Below are 18,226 nucleotides of genomic sequence, written 5' to 3'. Positions count from 1 at the left end.
TATAGGGGATTCTGATGGAGAGGTGGCTCCATGCAGACCATTCCCCACACAAGCAAAGCTGGTGATGGTATCCCAGCTCCCTGGGAGCATCCTGGAAAGGCCACCTCTCTGGAAGGGCACTGCTCGTCCCCAGCTTCCATGTTTCTTACCAACCATGGTACTGCAGAGAGTGACGATGCTGGAGCCTTCACGCAGGTGAGTGGCTTTCAGTCTGTGGAACAAGGACAGGTAGAGGTCCCTCTGCCTTGCATCTGACTCATCAAGCCCCAGGAGCCTTTCAGTGGTGAGCCAGAAGTTGGTCAGTTCTTCCCCTATGGATCAGACATAGGATGGGAGTCAGAGGGAGTCCATGAAAGCCCCGCTCATGAGCAAAGCAGCCTGTGTTGTGGGGCTTTTTTGTTTGTTTATAAACAAAATGAAAGAAGTAAAGATCACCTGGATGAACTGGGGAACGATGTAGAGAAGGTTGTGCATCTCCCTGGTGTGCAGTGCCCATGCTGGGGCTCTGCTGCTGGCTTGTCTTCCAAACCCATGTCTGGGGTCACAGTGTCTCCTGTCCCACTGGTGCTTACCTGTGTCCCCAGCTCTGTACCGGTGCCCCACCCAGCATCTGGCCCGTGGCTGGCTGAGAAGGGGCTGTGGAGCACCCTGTGCCCACCTGCCATTCCTTGGATGAAGGCCCGAAAATGCCACATGCCCTGGGTCCCACTGATGAACTTCTCCAGCAGCCACTGGTCGGCACTTTGCCAGTTCAGCAGTTTTGCTGTCAGAGAGTGCAGAGCATGGCATCAGGGGGTGCATGGAGCAGGAGGGCCCCCAAGCCCTCCAGACCCCACCAGCACCCTCCAGCCCCCTGATACAGCCTGCTGGAGGGCAGCAGTGCTGTGAGACCAGCAAATTGCACTGAAATGGGAGTTTTGGCTGGGATTGTAGGATGCACATGTGGTGTTTGCAAGGATGCAGTACAACCCACTCCCATCGGGGATAGTATGCCCAGCTATTGTGCATCTTCCCCTTGCAAATGTCCATCTTTTTTGCCTGCATTTTGGGCTTGCTCTCAACCTCCTTGAGCCTGAGGTTCAACCTGACTGGCGAGGAGGCAGCAATGCATTCAGAAACGACACTGGAGTAAGCCTGGACGAATTGCTTATTTTTCTGAAATGAAAATCTGCATCCCTGCTGCCACAGCTTTCTTTCCAGTGGCTTTTCCTTGTGTTGACACATAGGCTGACAAAGCAGTTGGCTGGGCTGACATGGCTCGTTTTGGGTTAAACTGAGCACAATTCAGACTTGTTGCTGGCAGGACAGACCACAGCACAGACCTATTTTCCCAGAGTTGAGAGGTAAAGCCTCGCTCATCCAGTGGAAACCCTGGGATCTGCTGCACCCCTAAAAAATGGGATGTGCAATGCCTTTCTAACCTGGAGCAGAGGCACTACCCACTGGGCAGGCACCCAGTGGTGACAGCCCCGGGTGAGAGGAAGCCTTGCTGTGGTGACGACGACGACGAAGCTGCTCTGATTTCCTCCAAGCTGCGATGACTCACCTGCTTCCCCCGACCGAATGAAACCCAGGAGCTTCTGGCAGAGGACGAAGTGGAGGCACAAGCTGGATTTGCAGAAGTGAGGCAGACGGTGCTTTTCCAGCCACGCCAGTAAAACCGGGGGGCTGGGATCCTGCGTTGCACCCCCCCATGCCCAAGAAGAAGATTAAGCTGTGAGCAAGGAGCCGTCTCTTGCCTGGGGATTAGGGTAAGTAACGGGGCCCTGCTGTGGGGGAAGGAGGCAAGGGAAGGCACCTTGTTGCTAAATGGCGATGCAATTCACCCACATAAGGGTGGATTTTTGACCTATAGCCCCTGCCCGCGTCCATGTGAGCTCTGCCTGCAAACCTGGGAGACCCAGCAATGCAAGGCTGCCTCTCCTCACAGCCTGCCTGCTCTCCCCAAGCCCAGGTAGGGAGGCACGGCAGCTTTTTGGCAGCACCAAGGGGAGTTAAGTTCCCTTTTGCGATGGGATCTGAGCACCGCAAACAGCATTTGTGGCCATGGGGAAGGGGGACGTCCATGGGGAGGGCTGAGCCAATTTGAGGATCAACAAGACCTTGGTTACCTATGAACTGAGGAGGAATACAGGACACACATGCTCTCCTTAACTCCAGTTTACTGACCCCATAACCTGCCTGTACACCAGGACTTTAAATGGCTTGCATTCCTCCCAGGGCTCAAAAGCAAAATACTGCCTGGGTTTGAAATAATCCCCTGGCTGCATGAACAGAGGAGCCAAACAGTGGCCTTGGCAAAGAGAAACTAGCCCCTTATCTCCCCTGCCCCATGCCCTTCACCCTCCTCCTCACCCTCCTCGCAAGGGGCATTTTCTCACCAGGTGGCTCGGCAGCTCTGGCCAGAGGTCCCACCGGCCCGTGCTGCTGATGTAAATGGGTGTCTGGCCAAAAACCTGCATTGAAAGGAAAGGGGAGAGCTGAAAGAGATGGAGGGTGGCAGGGGAGCCCAGAGCCCAGCTGTTCTAGTTAGTCCTCACTACAGAGAAACATCATCTTCCCTTTCAGACCTCTATCTCCAAGCTGAGGTCCTCAGGTTTCCCTCATTTTCCAGCCTGTGTGTGGTGTATTCCAAATTTTCCTGGGGTATCTGACACCACAGAAGCTGAAAGTTCACCTGAGAAGAGCTTAGAAAGGTCCTGGGTGCTTTATGGTGCAGAGTGTACTTACGGGAAGATTCAGAAATGTGTTGAAAAAGTCGACAAAAACATCATCTCTCAGCAGAAGCCCCATGTCCGTGGAGGCTATGGTTGCTACAAGTGGGACAAGAGAAAGTTACCTGAGCTTTGTGTTGCCAAATGTGATATAAATGTGAACCAAAGGATGCATTTTGAAAGGGACGGTTCTAGGGGATGTGCAGTATGAGCTTGTCCCGTGCACACATAGGAGGATTTGGACCTGCGACAGTCCATGAAATTTGGGTCCCAGTGCACCCATGTGAAGCCTAACCCTGCTGTCCCCTTTGAGGTCTGATTAGAGGGGCTGAACGCCCCAGGAAAGGTAACTCACCCGTGGCCATCATGCTGTTTTGTCCCGGGGACATGTTCTAGAATGCCATGCTGCTTGTGACACACTTGTCCAGTGAGTCTTCAGGGGGGCTACAGGGCTCTTGGGGACCACAGGGCTCTCAGCACCTCCCTCTTTGCTGTCCTTCAGGGAAACGGCACTTTTCTAATCACCAGCCCTGCAAATGCACTTGGGCATTCCCAAAATGAAACCTTTCCCTTCTCCCCACTTGGTCAAACTTCTTGCCTTTAAACTGTGTTCTCGGTAGCACCTCAGCACTGCGCATGGCTGCTGACAGTGCATCTGTGCAGGTGGTGATAGAAATTTCACAGGAGCCCCTGCTATAGCTGTCCCAGAGAGATCAACCCCAGATTTCTTATAAGCTCTTCTGCTTTATCAGATCTGGGGCTGAAACCCAACCTTGGAGACCCTCCAGTGGGAAAAGGAGAAAGAAAGAAGGAACCGCAACTGTCTTGCAGCAGCAGTCATCTGTTTCCCTGGCAAGAGGAGGAATCTGCTCCCCAGGTGGGTATTTGATCCCCTGGTCCGTAATGCCGTGGTGTCAGACCTGGCAGAGCTGCTAGTGACCTCCATGTTTTGGGCACCATTGTGCCTGGGGTCCCTGACGTGCCTTGCAGCAGAGAAGTGGGTCTGCTTGTCTGTGGCCTGGTGGGAGTGGGAAGGGTTTTGTGGCCTGTGGAGAGTGTGGAGCAGAGGTTTTGAGGCTTCTTCTGAACTGGACATTTCTTCTGGGCTTGCCTAAGTGGGGGGCTGCAGGGTAGAATCTGCCAACCTTGTGTTTCTAGGAAGCCCTGAGCTCTCTCGTTCTGACCATTAACAAAATACAGTTGCATTATATTGAGGGTCATGTCCCCTTCTGTCGCTGTGGCTGCAGTCCCTGTTAGTGTCCCCTGTGTGGGCACGGGCAGGTTAAAACACGTGTAAGGGCTTCCCCAGAAGCACCTTGATACAGGCAGTGGTGTGTGCAGGCAGCTGCCTGCACCCCGCAGGGTCCCCAGGATGGGGACACATCACGAGGTGGCGCTGTCAAATCAGGAATGCGAAGCTGTCCCAGGCAGCCACAGGGCTCCGCATTTCAGCAACGGGCTTGTGATCCACAGCAGCAATTAGTACAGGGGTGACTCGTAATTAATTGTCGGGCTGGTGCTGGGGACCAGAGGGTGACAGTCCTGGGCTGCTGGCACTGGCTCTCTCCATCACCCTGAGCAAGTGAGCTTATTTCTTTGCGCACAGCTGTGCTGACCCGTGCAAGGAGGATAACTGGTGCTGTACCAGGCCAGGAGGGACACGACAGAGACTTGTTAAGAGATCACGCTTAAATTGTCTGTGCACAAGTGTGTGCCCTGGGGAGGTAACGTCCTGTCACACCGCAAGGCACTGGTCACACTTCATTACTGACAGTGGTTGAAGCTGTTGGGTGTAACAGCAGTGGGTGGCATTTTCATCCTCGTGGTGACGACGCAGGGATGTTGTCTTTCGGGTGAGTGGCTCTGACCACAAATTCATAAAGATTTCTGCTGCTAAGCCCAAGAAAAGAGGGGGTAGGGATGAGCTGGTGTGGCTGTATCGCACAGGAAAGGCTCAAAAGTCCTTAGGGAAAGGCTGCAACTGTCACAAATATGTATATTTTCCACTTGGTGACAGCGAGCTCCTCAGAGGCAGGTGTAGCTCCGCTGGTGCCTATCTGGCTCTGGGCTGACCTCAGCGCAACTGTGCTGGTTTCTGCTGGGAAAGGACCAGGGCTGTGAGCACGAACAGCCCAACGCAGTTACTGTGGGAATGCAAGGGGCTGTTTCCAAGTCCTTCCCCATGAGGTAGAATAGAATCACAGAATTGTTTAGGTTGGAAAAGACCATTAAGATCAAGTTGAACCATTAACCTAAGTCTGGCAGGATGGAGCCCCGCTCAGCCCAGCTGTACCTTCCCGGGGTTTGTTCTGTGTATACATGAGTATATTTACCCTCTTTGTTATGCTGCAACAGCTCCTCACAAAATGAGCTCACATGAGCTGTGTGACTATTAAACAACACAAAAAAGCTTAATAAAAAAGAGGCTTTAAAAAAGAGGCAAATGCATGAACACAACCTACGTTTAGAAGGGGGGCTCAGAGACGAACGTGGAGTGGTTGGACTCTTTGTACAAAGATAAGCGCCAGGTTGCAACACCAAACACGTCAGAAGGGCTTCACTCCCTCTCTGTCCAAGCCCAAATTACCTGTGTCCTCCATCCCCCTGACATGGGGAGCAGCCCACCCTTGATAGACCTGAGGTCATCTCTGCCAGCGGCAGAGCCTCGTGCTCTGGGGTGGCAGAGGGGACAGGGCTGGGTTTCTTATCCTTGCCCAACATAAACTGGCATGGCTCGCCACGGCAGCAAAGTCCAAGGCTGCCCGACGGCAGGGTCAGCCTCCCCATCAGCCCAACCTGCTTTTTTCAGTGCCGTGGGGGAATGAGGGTTGTTCCCCCTGAAGCTACAATCGGTCCCCACAGACTCACGGCAGCCCCAAACACCTCGGCATTGCTTTCGGTCTCAGGTGATGGTCCACAGCCCAACTCCAGTGCGAGGGAGCGGCGCAAGCACCTTGCTGCACAAACTTCCTCTCCTTCTAGCATACGTGTCATATGCCCTGAGTGAGCTTTTGGGGCAATACTGGGTTGTTTTTTTCTCGTCCCCCACTCAGCCCCAGCCTGTTCTCATATAAATAGTTTAGGATGTTTCAAAGACTGTCAGCAATGAGTTTGATATTTTTGGGCCCATAGCACCTTAAAACTGGAATTGTCTGAGATCCCAGGTATGGCAGTTCAGCTTTAAATATTCATTCCTTTCTTGAATATATTGGGATTACTCTTTTTAATGTGATTTTTATGCTCAGTCTCCTTCTCTTAGCAAGGATGTCTCTGGTATTTCCTTACATAAATCAGAAATATTTTTGAGCCTATTGATATCTGTCTGTAGTTTCCTTGCTTGCGATTTAGGGTGAAGGCTGGGCTCCGACCCGTTACACCTGACAGCCCTTGCAGCAAGCTCTCCGCTTGCTTGTCTCTTCTCCAGCCCAAGTGAAATCGCTTGTGTAACCTTATACATGTGGCTGGGTCTGTTGACTTCACCAGTGCAGGTTAGGCAAGCGCTGCGGCAGGACGGGGACCTAATTCAGCCATAGAGAAGGGACACACACAATAGTGCTTTGCTTGTTACCTTTTATAATTTATAAGGTCAGGTCTGGATCCTACTACTGAACGCACTTGTGCAGCGCTTTGGGGATTTCTGCACGCTCACTTACGGAGCTGTGAAGGGTATTAGGCTGAAATTAATCTGCCAGCCACAGCTAACACTGCCATGACCTAGTTGGGAGCACATTTAACAGCATGAACAGTGCTAATAAAAAAAAAAAAAAAAAAAAAAGGACGACGAAAAAAACCCAAACCCAAACCTGCCAATGCACACTGTGACCAATTTCCAACTGCAGGGAAAGGCATGTGCTGAGCGCTCCCTGGGATATTCTCCACCCTTGCACAGCGAGCAAACCCAGCCAAGTGATTTCTAGGTCTCAAATACCGCCTGCCCCTGACATGTTCTCATCTTCCAGCTTCCCCGGGTCACTTTTTGAAGGCGAGCACGTGCTCCTCGGCGGCGGCCCCGGCTCGCTGAAGACGCTCGGCCTGTGCGCAAGGTCTGCAGGTGTGCAGGGCAGAGGTAGGTGCTGCCTGCCAGGGTTGCTGCCAGGCTGTCCCCGGGCTGGCAGCAGCTATGTCCCTTCTGCAAAGAGCCCTCCCCTGGGGGGAGCCAGGGAAGGGGGCGGCTCAGGGATGATGCAATGCCACAGTTTGCTGCGTGGGGTGGCAAGGCGGGCATTGGGCATGGTGACCAGCACCAAAGGTGGCTGAGAAAGGGGTGGAGAAGCAGTTGCAAGCAACCAGGAAGGTTTGCACGAGGCTGCTGTGTTCCCAAGGCCCCTCTTCCCCAAAATGTGTCATGGGTGGGTATTGCAGCCGAGCTGCATAGGGAGGGTGGTGGGTTTTTTTTTTTTTCCTTTGCGTATGCCTCTGCACTTTTTTATTTATTAATTGATTTTCCTAAATTGCCCTTCTGTGCAACCCAGGTAATCAGCTCAGCCTCCAAAAGCCCTCTCTGGCCACCACCCCTCCACTAGCCTTGACCCTGGCAGCACCTTCAAAGGGAGTATGGCTCTGCTGCGGAGCGTGCAATGTTTGCTCACTTATCGGGCCAGCAGCTACCGCCTCCCTGCCCTGGGGGGTTTCGTCAACCTCCTGCAACACTCCGGGGGAGACCGGTCAGCCACCGCTGCTTGCACAAGGTCAGTCCCCCCGCCCAGTGCAGACGCTTCCCCCACCCCGTGGCGAGCTCCCTCTCCTCAGTCAGCGACTGCTCTTCGAGTCTTATCGAGGCAACTTGTGAATTAAGCGCTTGCTCATCGTGCTAAGGCATTAGGTTCATTTTTCCAACCCTTGCTAATCATGAGTAAAAGGGGCTGCATCTCCAGTTCCTTCAGCCCTGTGGATCCCTCCAGAGCACTGGTCCCAGTGGCGGTGGGCATGCTGTGGTGGGTGCAAGCAGAGGCAGCTGTGCATAGTAGTGGGCAGAGATGGAGCCAATGCACCATCAGGGCATCCAGCCCATGTCTGGTCTCACTCGGGTGTGTTTCTCCTTATCCCAGATGTTGCAGCCTAAAGCACATTCCTAGATGAGTCTGAAAATGCTGTATATGAATTTGGGAATGTCTGAGCTGTTGGGCATGGAGAGATGCTTGTCCTTGTTCCCTCCCAGCTCTGCCATTGCTGGATGTTGGGGCATTTTGGGTGCATGAGGCCTCCCCCTAAGACCTGACTGGTCACAAGGAAGTGGACTGTTCCTCTTCCCTGTGTGATGACATCACAGTTTAAAAAATAAATAATTAATTTATATTCAAGACATTGCATTTAGTGGTGGTGAAAGGCAAATGAGTACCCAGGCTTAGCGGACCAGGTCTGCAATCTGCTGGGGCTGAGATTTCAAGGATGGCCAGCTCTCTAGCTGCGAGGTCTGCAGTAAGGGGCCACCCTTCAAGATGTCCCCAAGGTGCTGGGAAAGAGTCCAGCACTGCAGGAGAAAAGCCAGTGGTCACCTGCCCCAGGGCCTGAGCAACATGGAAAATTCATACCTTGCCTTTTTAATCCTTGAATTGCTCCCTCCTTTTCCCACCCCCCTTGTGGTGTGACATTTCTGCATTTTAAGACATTCCCAAACTTATAAGATTACACTTTCAGGGGGTCTCAGCAGCCAAGCAGGGGTGCGAGGGCCCTGTGCTAAGAGCAGGTTGCCCAAGGCAGCTGGGGGGTTGACATGGGGACAGCAATAGGGGGGACATGCAGACACGAATGCATCACAGCAGCCCCAGCAAGGCATGGTGGGGAGGGAAGCCACAGACCCTCATTGCTGCCTGGCTCCTGGCTGGGGTCAGGCAAAGAGGTGCCAAGGTAGTATTGGACTAGGCACACATAAAAAAGGGCACGTCTCATGCTGTCCCCTAGTTATGTCCTGTCCCTGCCAGGTTTGCCTTGCTGCCTTGGAGGCAGAAGGCTGTGAAGTCCAACCCTGACTGAACCTTCAGCCCACCAGGCACTTTCCAACCCTGGCAATTCTTGCAGGATGTAAACCATGCTGGAGGGAAGTGTCAGGGCAGGCGAATAAAGGTGTTCCCACGAATTAATAGGAGGGAAAAAGAAAAACATGTGCCAGTTGGGACTCGCCCCTGGAGCGCTGCATTGTCTTTGGCCAACTCACTGTGCATTTAGCACGGGGCCCTTTGAAGGCTGATTTAAATCCACTCCTGGGAGGTGTCACCTGTTGGCACCGTGCCTTCCCCCAGCTCCCCCGTGAGGTTTTTGTCTCGTCGAACGGCTGGTGACAATAAGGGTCACTGGAGCACGCAGCTGGGCGAAAAAACAGGCTCAGCCGAGTTTCCCAAAAAAAACTCCAGCAGCCTGCAAGGGGAGGAGGGGAAGTCAGGCAGTAAACAAGCTGTCGGGAGCTCTGCGAGACGCCAAAGGGAAGTTTCTCAACCCGACGGGTTCCCGGGAGGGGGCGCTGGCCCCGCGGCTGCAGCGCCCGGCGCGTCTCCGCTGGCTCGTAAACATGTTGTGCAGGGCGAGGGCATGGGACTGTCACCAAACCTCCCCGGGGCAGGGGGCGACATTCTCCCTCTCTCACCCCAGCCCTGACATCCTTGCCCACGCTGGGGCTTTCTCCCAGGCCACGGGTTTGCTAGCCGGCATGCATTTATGGGAGGGAGAGGCAATGTTTACGTCAAGTTGCTTTTGCTTCCCGCTTCCCTTCGGGGTTGCTTGGAGCTCAGCGGGTGAAATGAAGAGCTGCTCAGATGGGGTGAGGGTCACCGCATGCCACAGGGACTCCCGCACGTTAACACCCCGGGCTTGTTGGCAGCCAGCTCAGGTGGCCAAAGTTTCTGGGAAATTTGTAGATATCAAGCACATTTCCAAGAATTGGGAGCTATCAGAGCTGTCAGTGTCCCGATTAAAAAAATCCTCTCTGAAAACCTAGGGAAAAGGGTTGGTCATGGCTTTACATTACCTGTGGCTTGACAGTTCCTCTTTATGGGAGCTATTTTGGGTCTCTCCTGACCTGGCTGGGTCTCGGCACCAGCTCCTGCCTTCTTTTTTTCAGCTGAGCTGTTAGATTCAGGTGACTGTAGCTGCACTTGGTCTGAATATGGGATTCTGAGCTAATTTCTATAGGTATAAACACAGCATTTGTTTGAAATTAGTTTGAAACCTTTGCTCTGTACATAGGGTGCAGGAACTGGGGTACTGGGGAAGGCAGTTTGTGGTGTAATGTTTGGTGGCTTTGACTTGACCAAGCAATGTGAAGAGGTGGAAATCACCTGAATTTCACCTTGGTCCTGGACAGCCTCGGGCGATTAACACACATTTGCGGCTGCTGCGAGGTTGTGGTCAAGAATGAGCTGGGTTGTTCCCGGAGGCAGGGTGCTGATCCAGCTCTTGAGATGAGCCATAAATCAAGGTGAGGCCTTAGCCAGCACTTTCACCTCCTCCTGGCTGAGGATCTGGCTCTCCCTGGCCATTTTCTACCCAGCTTCTGGCTGTGCTGAGGCTGCGTCTTCAGTAGGGCAGTAGGTCAGGAGAGTCTGGCTTCTCGAGGAATAGCAATTTTGGTGTCGCCCAGGATCCTGTCACCCCTGGACAGGTGTGTGGGTGGCATTTGTTGGCCGTGTGTCTGTGTGTGCAGGTGTGTGCACACAGGCAGCAGCAGCTCCTGCTAGTGCTGGCATCGCTCTCCCACCCCCTGGGTGCAGGCTGGGAGGATGGAACAGGGGTTGAGGATGGGACAGCAAGCCAGCTGCTGGGGTGGAAAAATACTAGGCAATGCCTGAAGTTTGCTGGGTGCCTCTGAAGTGGGTGCTCTTGCTGGGTGATTTCTCCTGTGGTCGTGTGACAGTGACTGATCCTGTGCCCTGGAGCGAGGGTCTCGGCTGCAAATCCAGGTGCTGGAGCCTGTTTAAGCTGCTGCAAAGGGTATTACAGAAGCACTGCTCATTCCCCCACCCCCCAAAATATGCACCAAGCCAGAGCCTTGGCTCACGGCTTGCGGGGGGAGGGGGGTTCCCATTCCTCTCTTGCCCTGCTGCCCTGTTTACCCAGGGCAGCTGATTACCATCCCTGCGAGTTATGCAAAGGCAGCCGCTAATGTAAACGCTGCGGAAAGCCCTGGATTTGCTCCCGCAACCGCTCTCTCAGAACTATGAGAGACGAGGGGTTGTTTTTTTACGGGCTGGGGGGTGGGGGACGGGGTGGTGGGTTGCAAAATGGACCTCAGCTCCCCCTGACTCCCTCCCTTCGTTTTGCTTTCTGTCCCCTCTCTCTCTGTGCGGAGCTGAAGCGGGGTCTCCCCTCCCTTTCCCGGGGCTGTCACAGCCCATCCGCGCTGCTGCCGCCGGAGGAAGCGGCGGAGGGGGGCGGAGCGGCGGCCCCGTGTCCCCCCCGGCCCCGTCCTGCCCCCGGGCCCGGCCGCCGCTGCCCAATCAGTGCGGCGGGGCCGGCGCGGCGGCTCCATAAAGCGGCGGCGGGCGCGGCCCTGGGAGCCGAGCGTGGGATCCCCGCGCCGAGCCCGATTCAGGTAAGGGCCCTGCGGGGCTGGGGGTGTCCGGGGTCGGCAGCTGCTTCCCCACCGCCACGGCCCCAGGGGCGGGGGGGAGACACTCCCCCTTGTGCCAGGTCCGGGGCTCCCCGGTAGCTGTTTGGCCAGACCTTGTAGGGGAAAGTTCCTACTTCGCTTTTTTTTTGTTGTTTTTGTGGCGGGGGCATGGAGAGGCAACTTGAGTTTTCTCTTGAAAACAGATGCTTTTTGCACTTCTTTTTTTTTTTTTTTTTTTTCTTCACGAAGCTCTCTAGCTGCTTGCTTAAATATGGGTGCCTTCCTTACTGCCAGCAGATGTACGCGTGGGTGATGCGTCTTGTAGTGGAATGGGACCCGCGGGGACCCCCCCCGTCAGCACAGAGGAACAGGGTGGGCTGGGCAGGGCCAGTCCGGGGCAGCCCGAGTCTCCCTGCGGAGGGGTGTAGGGTGTTGGGAGTGACTCTTCCAAGACACTTCAAATTTTCAAATAATTTGCATTTTGTGTGGGCCCCAGGCTGCTGTGGTCCTGTCACATGTGGGCTGGTTGTCCCTGGGAGCTCAGCTCTAGGCTCTCTGGACTTGGCAGGAATGCTGCTGGTCTTCCCAGAGCCCCTTCGGCCTCCCCATCGCTGCCTGCGTTGCTCAGGGGTTGCTTATGCTCCTTGTTGATTGCTTTTTTGCTGCCTCCTGCCCTAGACAAAGTTTGGATAACATCAGCTGATCAGAGAAGGCAGCTGGGGCTGGCAAGCCGTCATTGCTGAAGGAAGTATATTAAGAAAGCCATTATAATTATTATTAAAATATATTAAGAAAGCTTTCATTGTGCATTAGCCTTGTTCCAGAGCAGTGGTGAGCACAGAGGTGAGAAGTTCACATAGGGCTGAGGAGCACTTTTGAAGGCTGTTGCTTGGTGGATAAGATCTATGTTTTTGGCAGGAGTTTGAGTTTTAACGGGATGCTTTGAAGGCATCAGTTCTGGAATAGGGCTTTCCTAGCTGCCTGCGTCTGCCCGAGCTGCTGTGTTTGCTGCCTGCAGAACAACATGGGACTGCTGGAGATGACAGCCAGCCCCGTGCTGAGCTGTCTCGTGCTCCTCCCTGGTTCGGGGGGGTGAAAAATCTGGGAGCGCAGGGAAGGGCTGACGACTTGGGTTGTTTTTTGTATCCTCCCTTGCAGGAACCCCCTTGTCCGCTCTGCAGCCATGGCCACCTCGGCGAGCTCCCACCTGAGCAAAGCTATCAAGCACATGTACATGAAGCTGCCGCAGGGGGACAAGGTCCAAGCCATGTACATCTGGATCGATGGGACAGGGGAGCACCTCCGCTGCAAAACCCGCACGCTGGACCACGAGCCCAAGAGCCTGGAAGGTGAGAGGGCAAGTGCAGGATTCACTGCCCCTCGACGGGTGGAGAAAGCAGCTGTACGTGGCTGCTACAGAGAAGGGATACCATTTCTCTCTTTTTCATGGCAGAAGGATGGTATTTGAGGAAGACGCCACTCCTCACCCCCTCCCAGTTACCTCTTTCCCCAGATAGCCCGGGGGAATGTTCCCAGCTCTCCAGATGTGGAGTTTCAGTGAGATGCCCAGGGTTGGGAGCCTGTCCCTGGCACTGCCTCACTGCGGAGGGGGCTGTTGGCAGGGGCTGGGCAGCCCATTGACTCTCAAGTGCTCGTTTTGGCCGGAAGTAGTTTGGCAGAAGAAAGTGGAGGGGAAAGAATGGAGCTATCCGGTGTAATTAAGAGCTTGTGTCCCTCAGAACAAACAGTCCCAGCTTACACAATAATAGCATTAGGATTTTCCCCAGGTTGCCATGGTGCTGGCTGGAGACAGTTATGAAATGAAAATACTGTGTGTGACTGAGCAGAATTATCTTTTTTTTTTCTTTCCCCCTTTCCCTCTAAGGGAGTGGTTGGCACAGCTCCCTTTAAATCTCTGTGCTTCCCAACCTCCCACTTTCCCCCCAGGATATGGAGGAGATAACATTCCCGGGTGGAGTTCACTGCTGTGCTTTGACCCGGAGGGCAGTGCGGAGCCAGGAGGGGTGGGCAGAGGGACCAGGCTGCCCGTACTCCTCCTCCATATGAGGCTCCACATGTGATATTTACTTGCCCACCTTCTCCAGGCTGTGCAGCATGGATAAGGGTATTTTGTGGTGCCCCTCATTCCTACAGCTTGAAGCTCTGCCCTCTCCCAGCTTGCCCAGGCACCTCTGCGAGGAGACTGGGTGCTCTGCTCATCCCCCTGGGTTGTTGCGACATAGAAAACGTCCTTAGTGCTGCTCTGTTTGCTTGGGCTTGGCCAGCAGCCCAGCTCCTTGTGTTTCCCAGGGTGGTTGGGGACGTGCACTCTCCTGTTTTTTGCTTGTTTCGGTGTTTTGGTTTTTTTACTTCCCCCATTTGGAACAAAACCAGCTGAGCTGGGATTAAACCTATTGTAGGTCTGTCCCATACAAGCATCTTCATCTCTGTAATACTGGAGGGTGGTGGGGAGCCCACCCTGGTGACCAGAGACCCTTGGTCACTGTGCCTCGTTCCTCTCTCCACTCCAGATCTCCCCGAGTGGAATTTTGATGGCTCCAGCACCTTCCAGTCTGAAGGCTCCAACAGTGACATGTACCTGCGACCTGCTGCTATGTTTCGGGACCCTTTTCGCAAGGATCCCAATAAACTAGTTCTCTGCGAGGTCTTCAAATACAATCGCCAGTCTGCAGGTGAATGGACCTTCTCTCTTCTCCTGGTGGAGCTGGTGTTTCTGGGGAGGGGGACACCTGTCCAAATGCTGTTCATGCCTTCAGTGTTGTGCATGGCACAAAAAAAATCCCGGTCCTGAAAGTTAAAGTGCTGGTGATGGAGAAAGAGCTGTTCCTGGGATTATTCACCAATGCTGCTGGGACGCAAACTGTAAATAAAGTAGAAGGCGGGAGTGGAAGTGGAGATGCTAATAAGCCTTGTGTTATTTTTTTTTGTTCTAGAGACAAATCTCCGCCACACCTGCAGGCGGATTATGGATATGGTGTCCAACCAGCACCCCTGGTTTGGGATGGAACAAGAGTACACTCTTCTGGGGACAGATGGACATCCGTTTGGCTGGCCTTCCAATGGCTTCCCTGGACCCCAAGGTAACCTCTCGGGGAGTCTGTGCTGGACTAAGTCAGGATTCCTTAGTGCGGTGATTGCACTGTAATCTGTGGGATGCAACTTAACTGCTTTGGGTGAGCTGAAAGATTTGACGTGTTTCTAGAACTGAGGGTGGACAATATCAAGCAGGATATTAGCAAAAACTAACCCATGAAATTAAGGTCATTGCAGAAAGGTTGAGATGGTCATTTGCCACATACAAATTTGCTGCTTGGTTTGTTAGTCTGCAGGTGATTTAAAAACTTGCCTAGCATGAGCATGACAGATTACAAACCCAGACTATTGGAGGGACCCTCTTTCCATCAGTGCTCTGCTAGTGCTACTGTGAAAAATGGATTTGGGGGCTTTTCCACACATCACATGCCTTTGTAGAGTTCTTCTGTTGTGTGTGCTCTGTTTTCACTGAGTATGAGCCTTTTTCCTTTCTGGAAACTCATGTTTTCCTTGCTGTCCACCTGTGCCATTGCAGGTCCATACTACTGCGGTGTAGGGGCAGACAAAGCCTATGGCAGGGACATTGTGGAGGCCCACTACCGAGCATGCCTGTATGCTGGTGTGAAAATTGGAGGAACCAATGCAGAAGTGATGCCAGCCCAGGTAAATTGTTTTAGGTGCCTCGTGGAGTAAGACAGAACAGAAAAAACCCAAGCAGCGGGAGCATTTGGCTCTGAGCCACTAGTTTTGTCGACAATCAGAGCGTAAGGGGGTGGGAAATGTCTCGCTGTGGGTTGTCTCTGCACCACTGAGCCAGTCACTCCTCCTCCTTGTAGTGGGAGTTCCAGGTGGGACCATGCGAAGGGATTGAGATGGGTGATCACCTCTGGATCGCACGCTTCATCCTCCACCGGGTGTGCGAAGACTTCGGTGTCATTGTGTCCTTCGATCCCAAGCCCATCCCTGGGAACTGGAACGGTGCTGGCTGTCACACCAACTTCAGTACCAAGGAAATGAGGGAAGACGGAGGTCTCAAGTAAGTGTTTTGAGATGGGCCAGCAGTATGTGTTTGCTAGGCAGCAGGCTGGACTTGGTAGCAGTGAGCTTTTTACAGAGTTTTGGCTACATGGGAGACGTCACTCTGGTGCTTGGTGTTATGTTTGAGCCTTTTTTCTGGATTTTTTGTTTTTTTTTGATATATAACTATGTAATGATAGACTCCCATCTTGGTGTTGGGTGGGAAATTCAGCCAGTGTTGATGGAAGCATGGGTGGCCAAGATGCAGCTATTCATAGCAGGCTGCCCAGCTCTTGATCTGCCGTTGCCCAAAACAAATAAATTCAGCATAGGCCTTTTTTGCATGACCATGATGAAAGAGGAAGACTACTTGCTTCTGTCTACACCAGGCTGTAGAAGCTAATGACATGTTTTCTTAAACAACAACATCCTGGAAATGTAAAATACTAGTTCCCTTATGGGACTGATGTGCTGGGACCTGACAGCACTGGGTTGCAGTGGAGCTCCCTGAAGGGATTCTTTCTGGCAGCGGTGTTTTCTTGCCTTATTCTTAGTGATGCCCTGAGATAATAAGCCAACCCGTGACTGTGTGAACTTCCCAAATAGAAACTTATGTGGTAAGAAATCTCCCCTCTGAGAGCAGGTTCCTCAGGGCAGTGTGTCTGTGGGATTTGGCCATGGGTCAAACTGGTGGTGTCCCATGCACAGCACTCCCGAGGGATCTTCTCAGGCCATGGAGATCCATTTCCAAGAACCAGCTTGGGTCAGAAGTAGGAGTGAAGAGAATCCTTGTTTTGAGATGATCAGAAAATTGGAATGTAGGGCATAGGATAGTAGAACAGAATCATAGAATCATTTTGTTTGGAAGAGACCCTCAAGATCATTGAATCCAACCATTAACCCAACAGTGGCACTATACCATATCCCTAAGAAGCTCATCTACGTGTCTTTTAAACCCCTCCAGGGATGGTGACTCCACCAGTTCCCTGGGCAGCCTGTTGCAATTCCTGACAACCTTTTCTGCAGATAAATTTTTCTTAAAATAGGCTTCATCATGAAGTGGCTTTGGGACAGCGATGAATCTGCTGTGGCTTGGATGCAACAGCCAAGAGTGGCTCAGCTCGTACTGCCCATCCGGCACTCACTGTGTCTTCCCCTCTTCCTTGCTCCCTTTGCAGGCACATTGAAGAGGCCATTGAGAAGCTGAGCAAGCGTCACCAGTACCACATCCGTGCCTATGACCCCAAAGGGGGGCTGGACAATGCCAGGCGCCTGACAGGTTTCCACGAGACATCCAACATCCATGAGTTCTCGGCTGGGGTGGCCAACCGTGGCGCCAGCATCCGCATCCCCCGGAGCGTGGGCCATGAGAAGAGGGGCTACTTCGAGGACCGCCGGCCTTCCGCCAACTGTGATCCATATGCTGTGACAGAGGCCCTCGTCCGCACGTGTCTCCTCAATGAAACTGGAGACGAGCCTTTTGAGTACAAGAACTAAGCGGACTGCGCCCACAAACACCGCCTTCCCCCCGCGATTCCCGCACCCCTAAATCTTCCCTTCTAGATGTAATCCTGAGGGTACAAGATAACACATTTTTTGTGTCTCAGTAACTCTTGTTGTCTTGAGGTGGGGAGGAGGGCAAATTTAGTTTTATCCATGTCTGTTTGTCATTGACTCTTCAGAAGATGAGAGAAGGAAGAAGGTCTTTAGAGAACTTTTAACCACTGTTTTATTATTTTTTTTTGTCTAATTCATATGTACATCTGATAGGATCCAGTGGCTTCCAGGGGCAGACTGCACAAAAAACCCAGTTGGCAAGTGGAAAGCTTAAAGCTACAGCTGACTCCCCCAAGAGTCAGGTTTGGGGTGTGGGCCCCACCGCTGACTCTCTGCAGGCTGATGGTTCTCTAAGGTTGGTTCCCTGCTGCGGAGAAGGGAAGATGGAGCTCTGATGGAGCCCTGTGTGCTCCTGCTTCTATGGTGTGATGGGGAGATCTTTACCTTCTGAGGTTTCTGGGAGTCTTCTGGCATTGAGCTCAGCCTAAGAGTGTTGAGAACTCCTGGTTCTGTCACTGGAAGTCAGCTGATCTCTGGCTCATAACACAGAGTGAAGTAGTATTTTTCTATTTAAATATAAAAAAAAGCCAACAAAAAAATTGTATATGAAAGTGGTTGTTTTTTTTTTTGAAAAAGAACAAAAGAGATGAAGTTCTAATGACTCACCTGGCCAGAGCAGGCAGAGCTCCTGAGGATGCTGTCGGGGCGGCCTCCAGGTGGGACCGAGGGTGAGCTTGGAGGGCTTGGTGGAGGAGACTTATTTCAGAGATTTATCTCAGCGTGGAGTTCGCAGGAGGCGGTTCCCAGATCCAGGAACCCCACAGAGTCATTTGTCACTGTAACTCGAGCAGCTGCGACGCGCTTGTAAGTGCGTTTGATCAAGATGAGGAAGGTGTCCTGAACAAGGAGTTGACTGGTTAACAACCACATTGTGGACAGAGCTGTGAGTGTTTAACCTTTCCAGCGGAGCTAGCATGTCACTAAAGCAGGGCTGTTGATAAAGGAAAAGAAAAAAATTAGATTATTTTTTTTTTTTTTTAAATTTCCATAATGTTCTTAGTTGCTAAAATGGAATGGTTTTACAAGAGACTGTTGATGTCTCTGTGTCCTGGCTCTCGGGCTGCCTGCCATCCAGCTGTGATGGGGGCTGGGAGAAGGGAGAGGCCACTGGTCCCTCCTGGCCAGCCCTGACACCTCCCAGCTCATGCTGGGGGATCAGATGTTCTGGGATTTTACACTTGGGTATCTTAGATGGTACACGTTCTATTCCGTTGTATTTGGACTTCTTCCAAATAGGTTTCTTTTTTTTTTTTTTTATAATTAAAAAAGCACAAAACCTTAA

General features: G+C 52.7%; 2 protein-coding genes across 3 annotated transcripts in view; one reads left to right on the top strand and one right to left on the bottom strand.

Moving 5' to 3' along the window:
• The window catches only part of RGSL1 (regulator of G protein signaling like 1), a 16,700-nt gene extending 13,597 nt beyond the window's left edge, over positions 1 to 3,103 (bottom strand). Inside the window, exons 1-6 of the mRNA XM_021285768.2 lie at positions 3,070 to 3,103; positions 2,731 to 2,813; positions 2,382 to 2,456; positions 1,547 to 1,676; positions 659 to 763; positions 150 to 311 (exon numbers count right to left, since the gene is read on the bottom strand). Of these exons, the coding sequence (XP_021141443.2) occupies positions 150 to 311; positions 659 to 763; positions 1,547 to 1,676; positions 2,382 to 2,456; positions 2,731 to 2,813; positions 3,070 to 3,103 (589 nt within the window). The remainder of the gene's footprint in view (positions 1 to 149; positions 312 to 658; positions 764 to 1,546; positions 1,677 to 2,381; positions 2,457 to 2,730; positions 2,814 to 3,069) is intronic.
• Positions 1 to 18,226, top strand: part of GLUL (glutamate-ammonia ligase) — a 20,068-nt gene extending 1,842 nt beyond the window's left edge. Inside the window, exons 2-11 of one of the 2 annotated variants that reach the window (XM_021285774.2) lie at positions 1,335 to 1,751; positions 3,467 to 3,591; positions 6,674 to 6,780; positions 7,187 to 7,402; positions 12,415 to 12,605; positions 13,788 to 13,949; positions 14,211 to 14,357; positions 14,846 to 14,973; positions 15,147 to 15,346; positions 16,506 to 18,226. In XM_021285774.2, coding sequence (XP_021141449.1) covers positions 7,269 to 7,402; positions 12,415 to 12,605; positions 13,788 to 13,949; positions 14,211 to 14,357; positions 14,846 to 14,973; positions 15,147 to 15,346; positions 16,506 to 16,824 — 1,281 coding nt within the window. In that variant the 5' untranslated portion in view covers positions 1,335 to 1,751; positions 3,467 to 3,591; positions 6,674 to 6,780; positions 7,187 to 7,268 and the 3' untranslated portion in view covers positions 16,825 to 18,226. Of the gene's footprint in view, positions 1 to 1,334; positions 1,752 to 3,466; positions 3,592 to 6,673; positions 6,781 to 7,186; positions 7,403 to 11,081; positions 11,239 to 12,414; positions 12,606 to 13,787; positions 13,950 to 14,210; positions 14,358 to 14,845; positions 14,974 to 15,146; positions 15,347 to 16,505 lie in introns of those variants that run through there. The other variant, XM_065071832.1, reaches the window with a different exon arrangement.

This window comes from Columba livia, chromosome 8 (assembly GCF_036013475.1).
Source record: "Columba livia isolate bColLiv1 breed racing homer chromosome 8, bColLiv1.pat.W.v2, whole genome shotgun sequence".
Taxonomy (NCBI): Eukaryota; Metazoa; Chordata; class Aves; order Columbiformes; family Columbidae; genus Columba; species Columba livia.
Note: the sequence above shows the minus strand (reverse complement) of the source record. Positions and strands in the feature narration are given on the sequence as shown.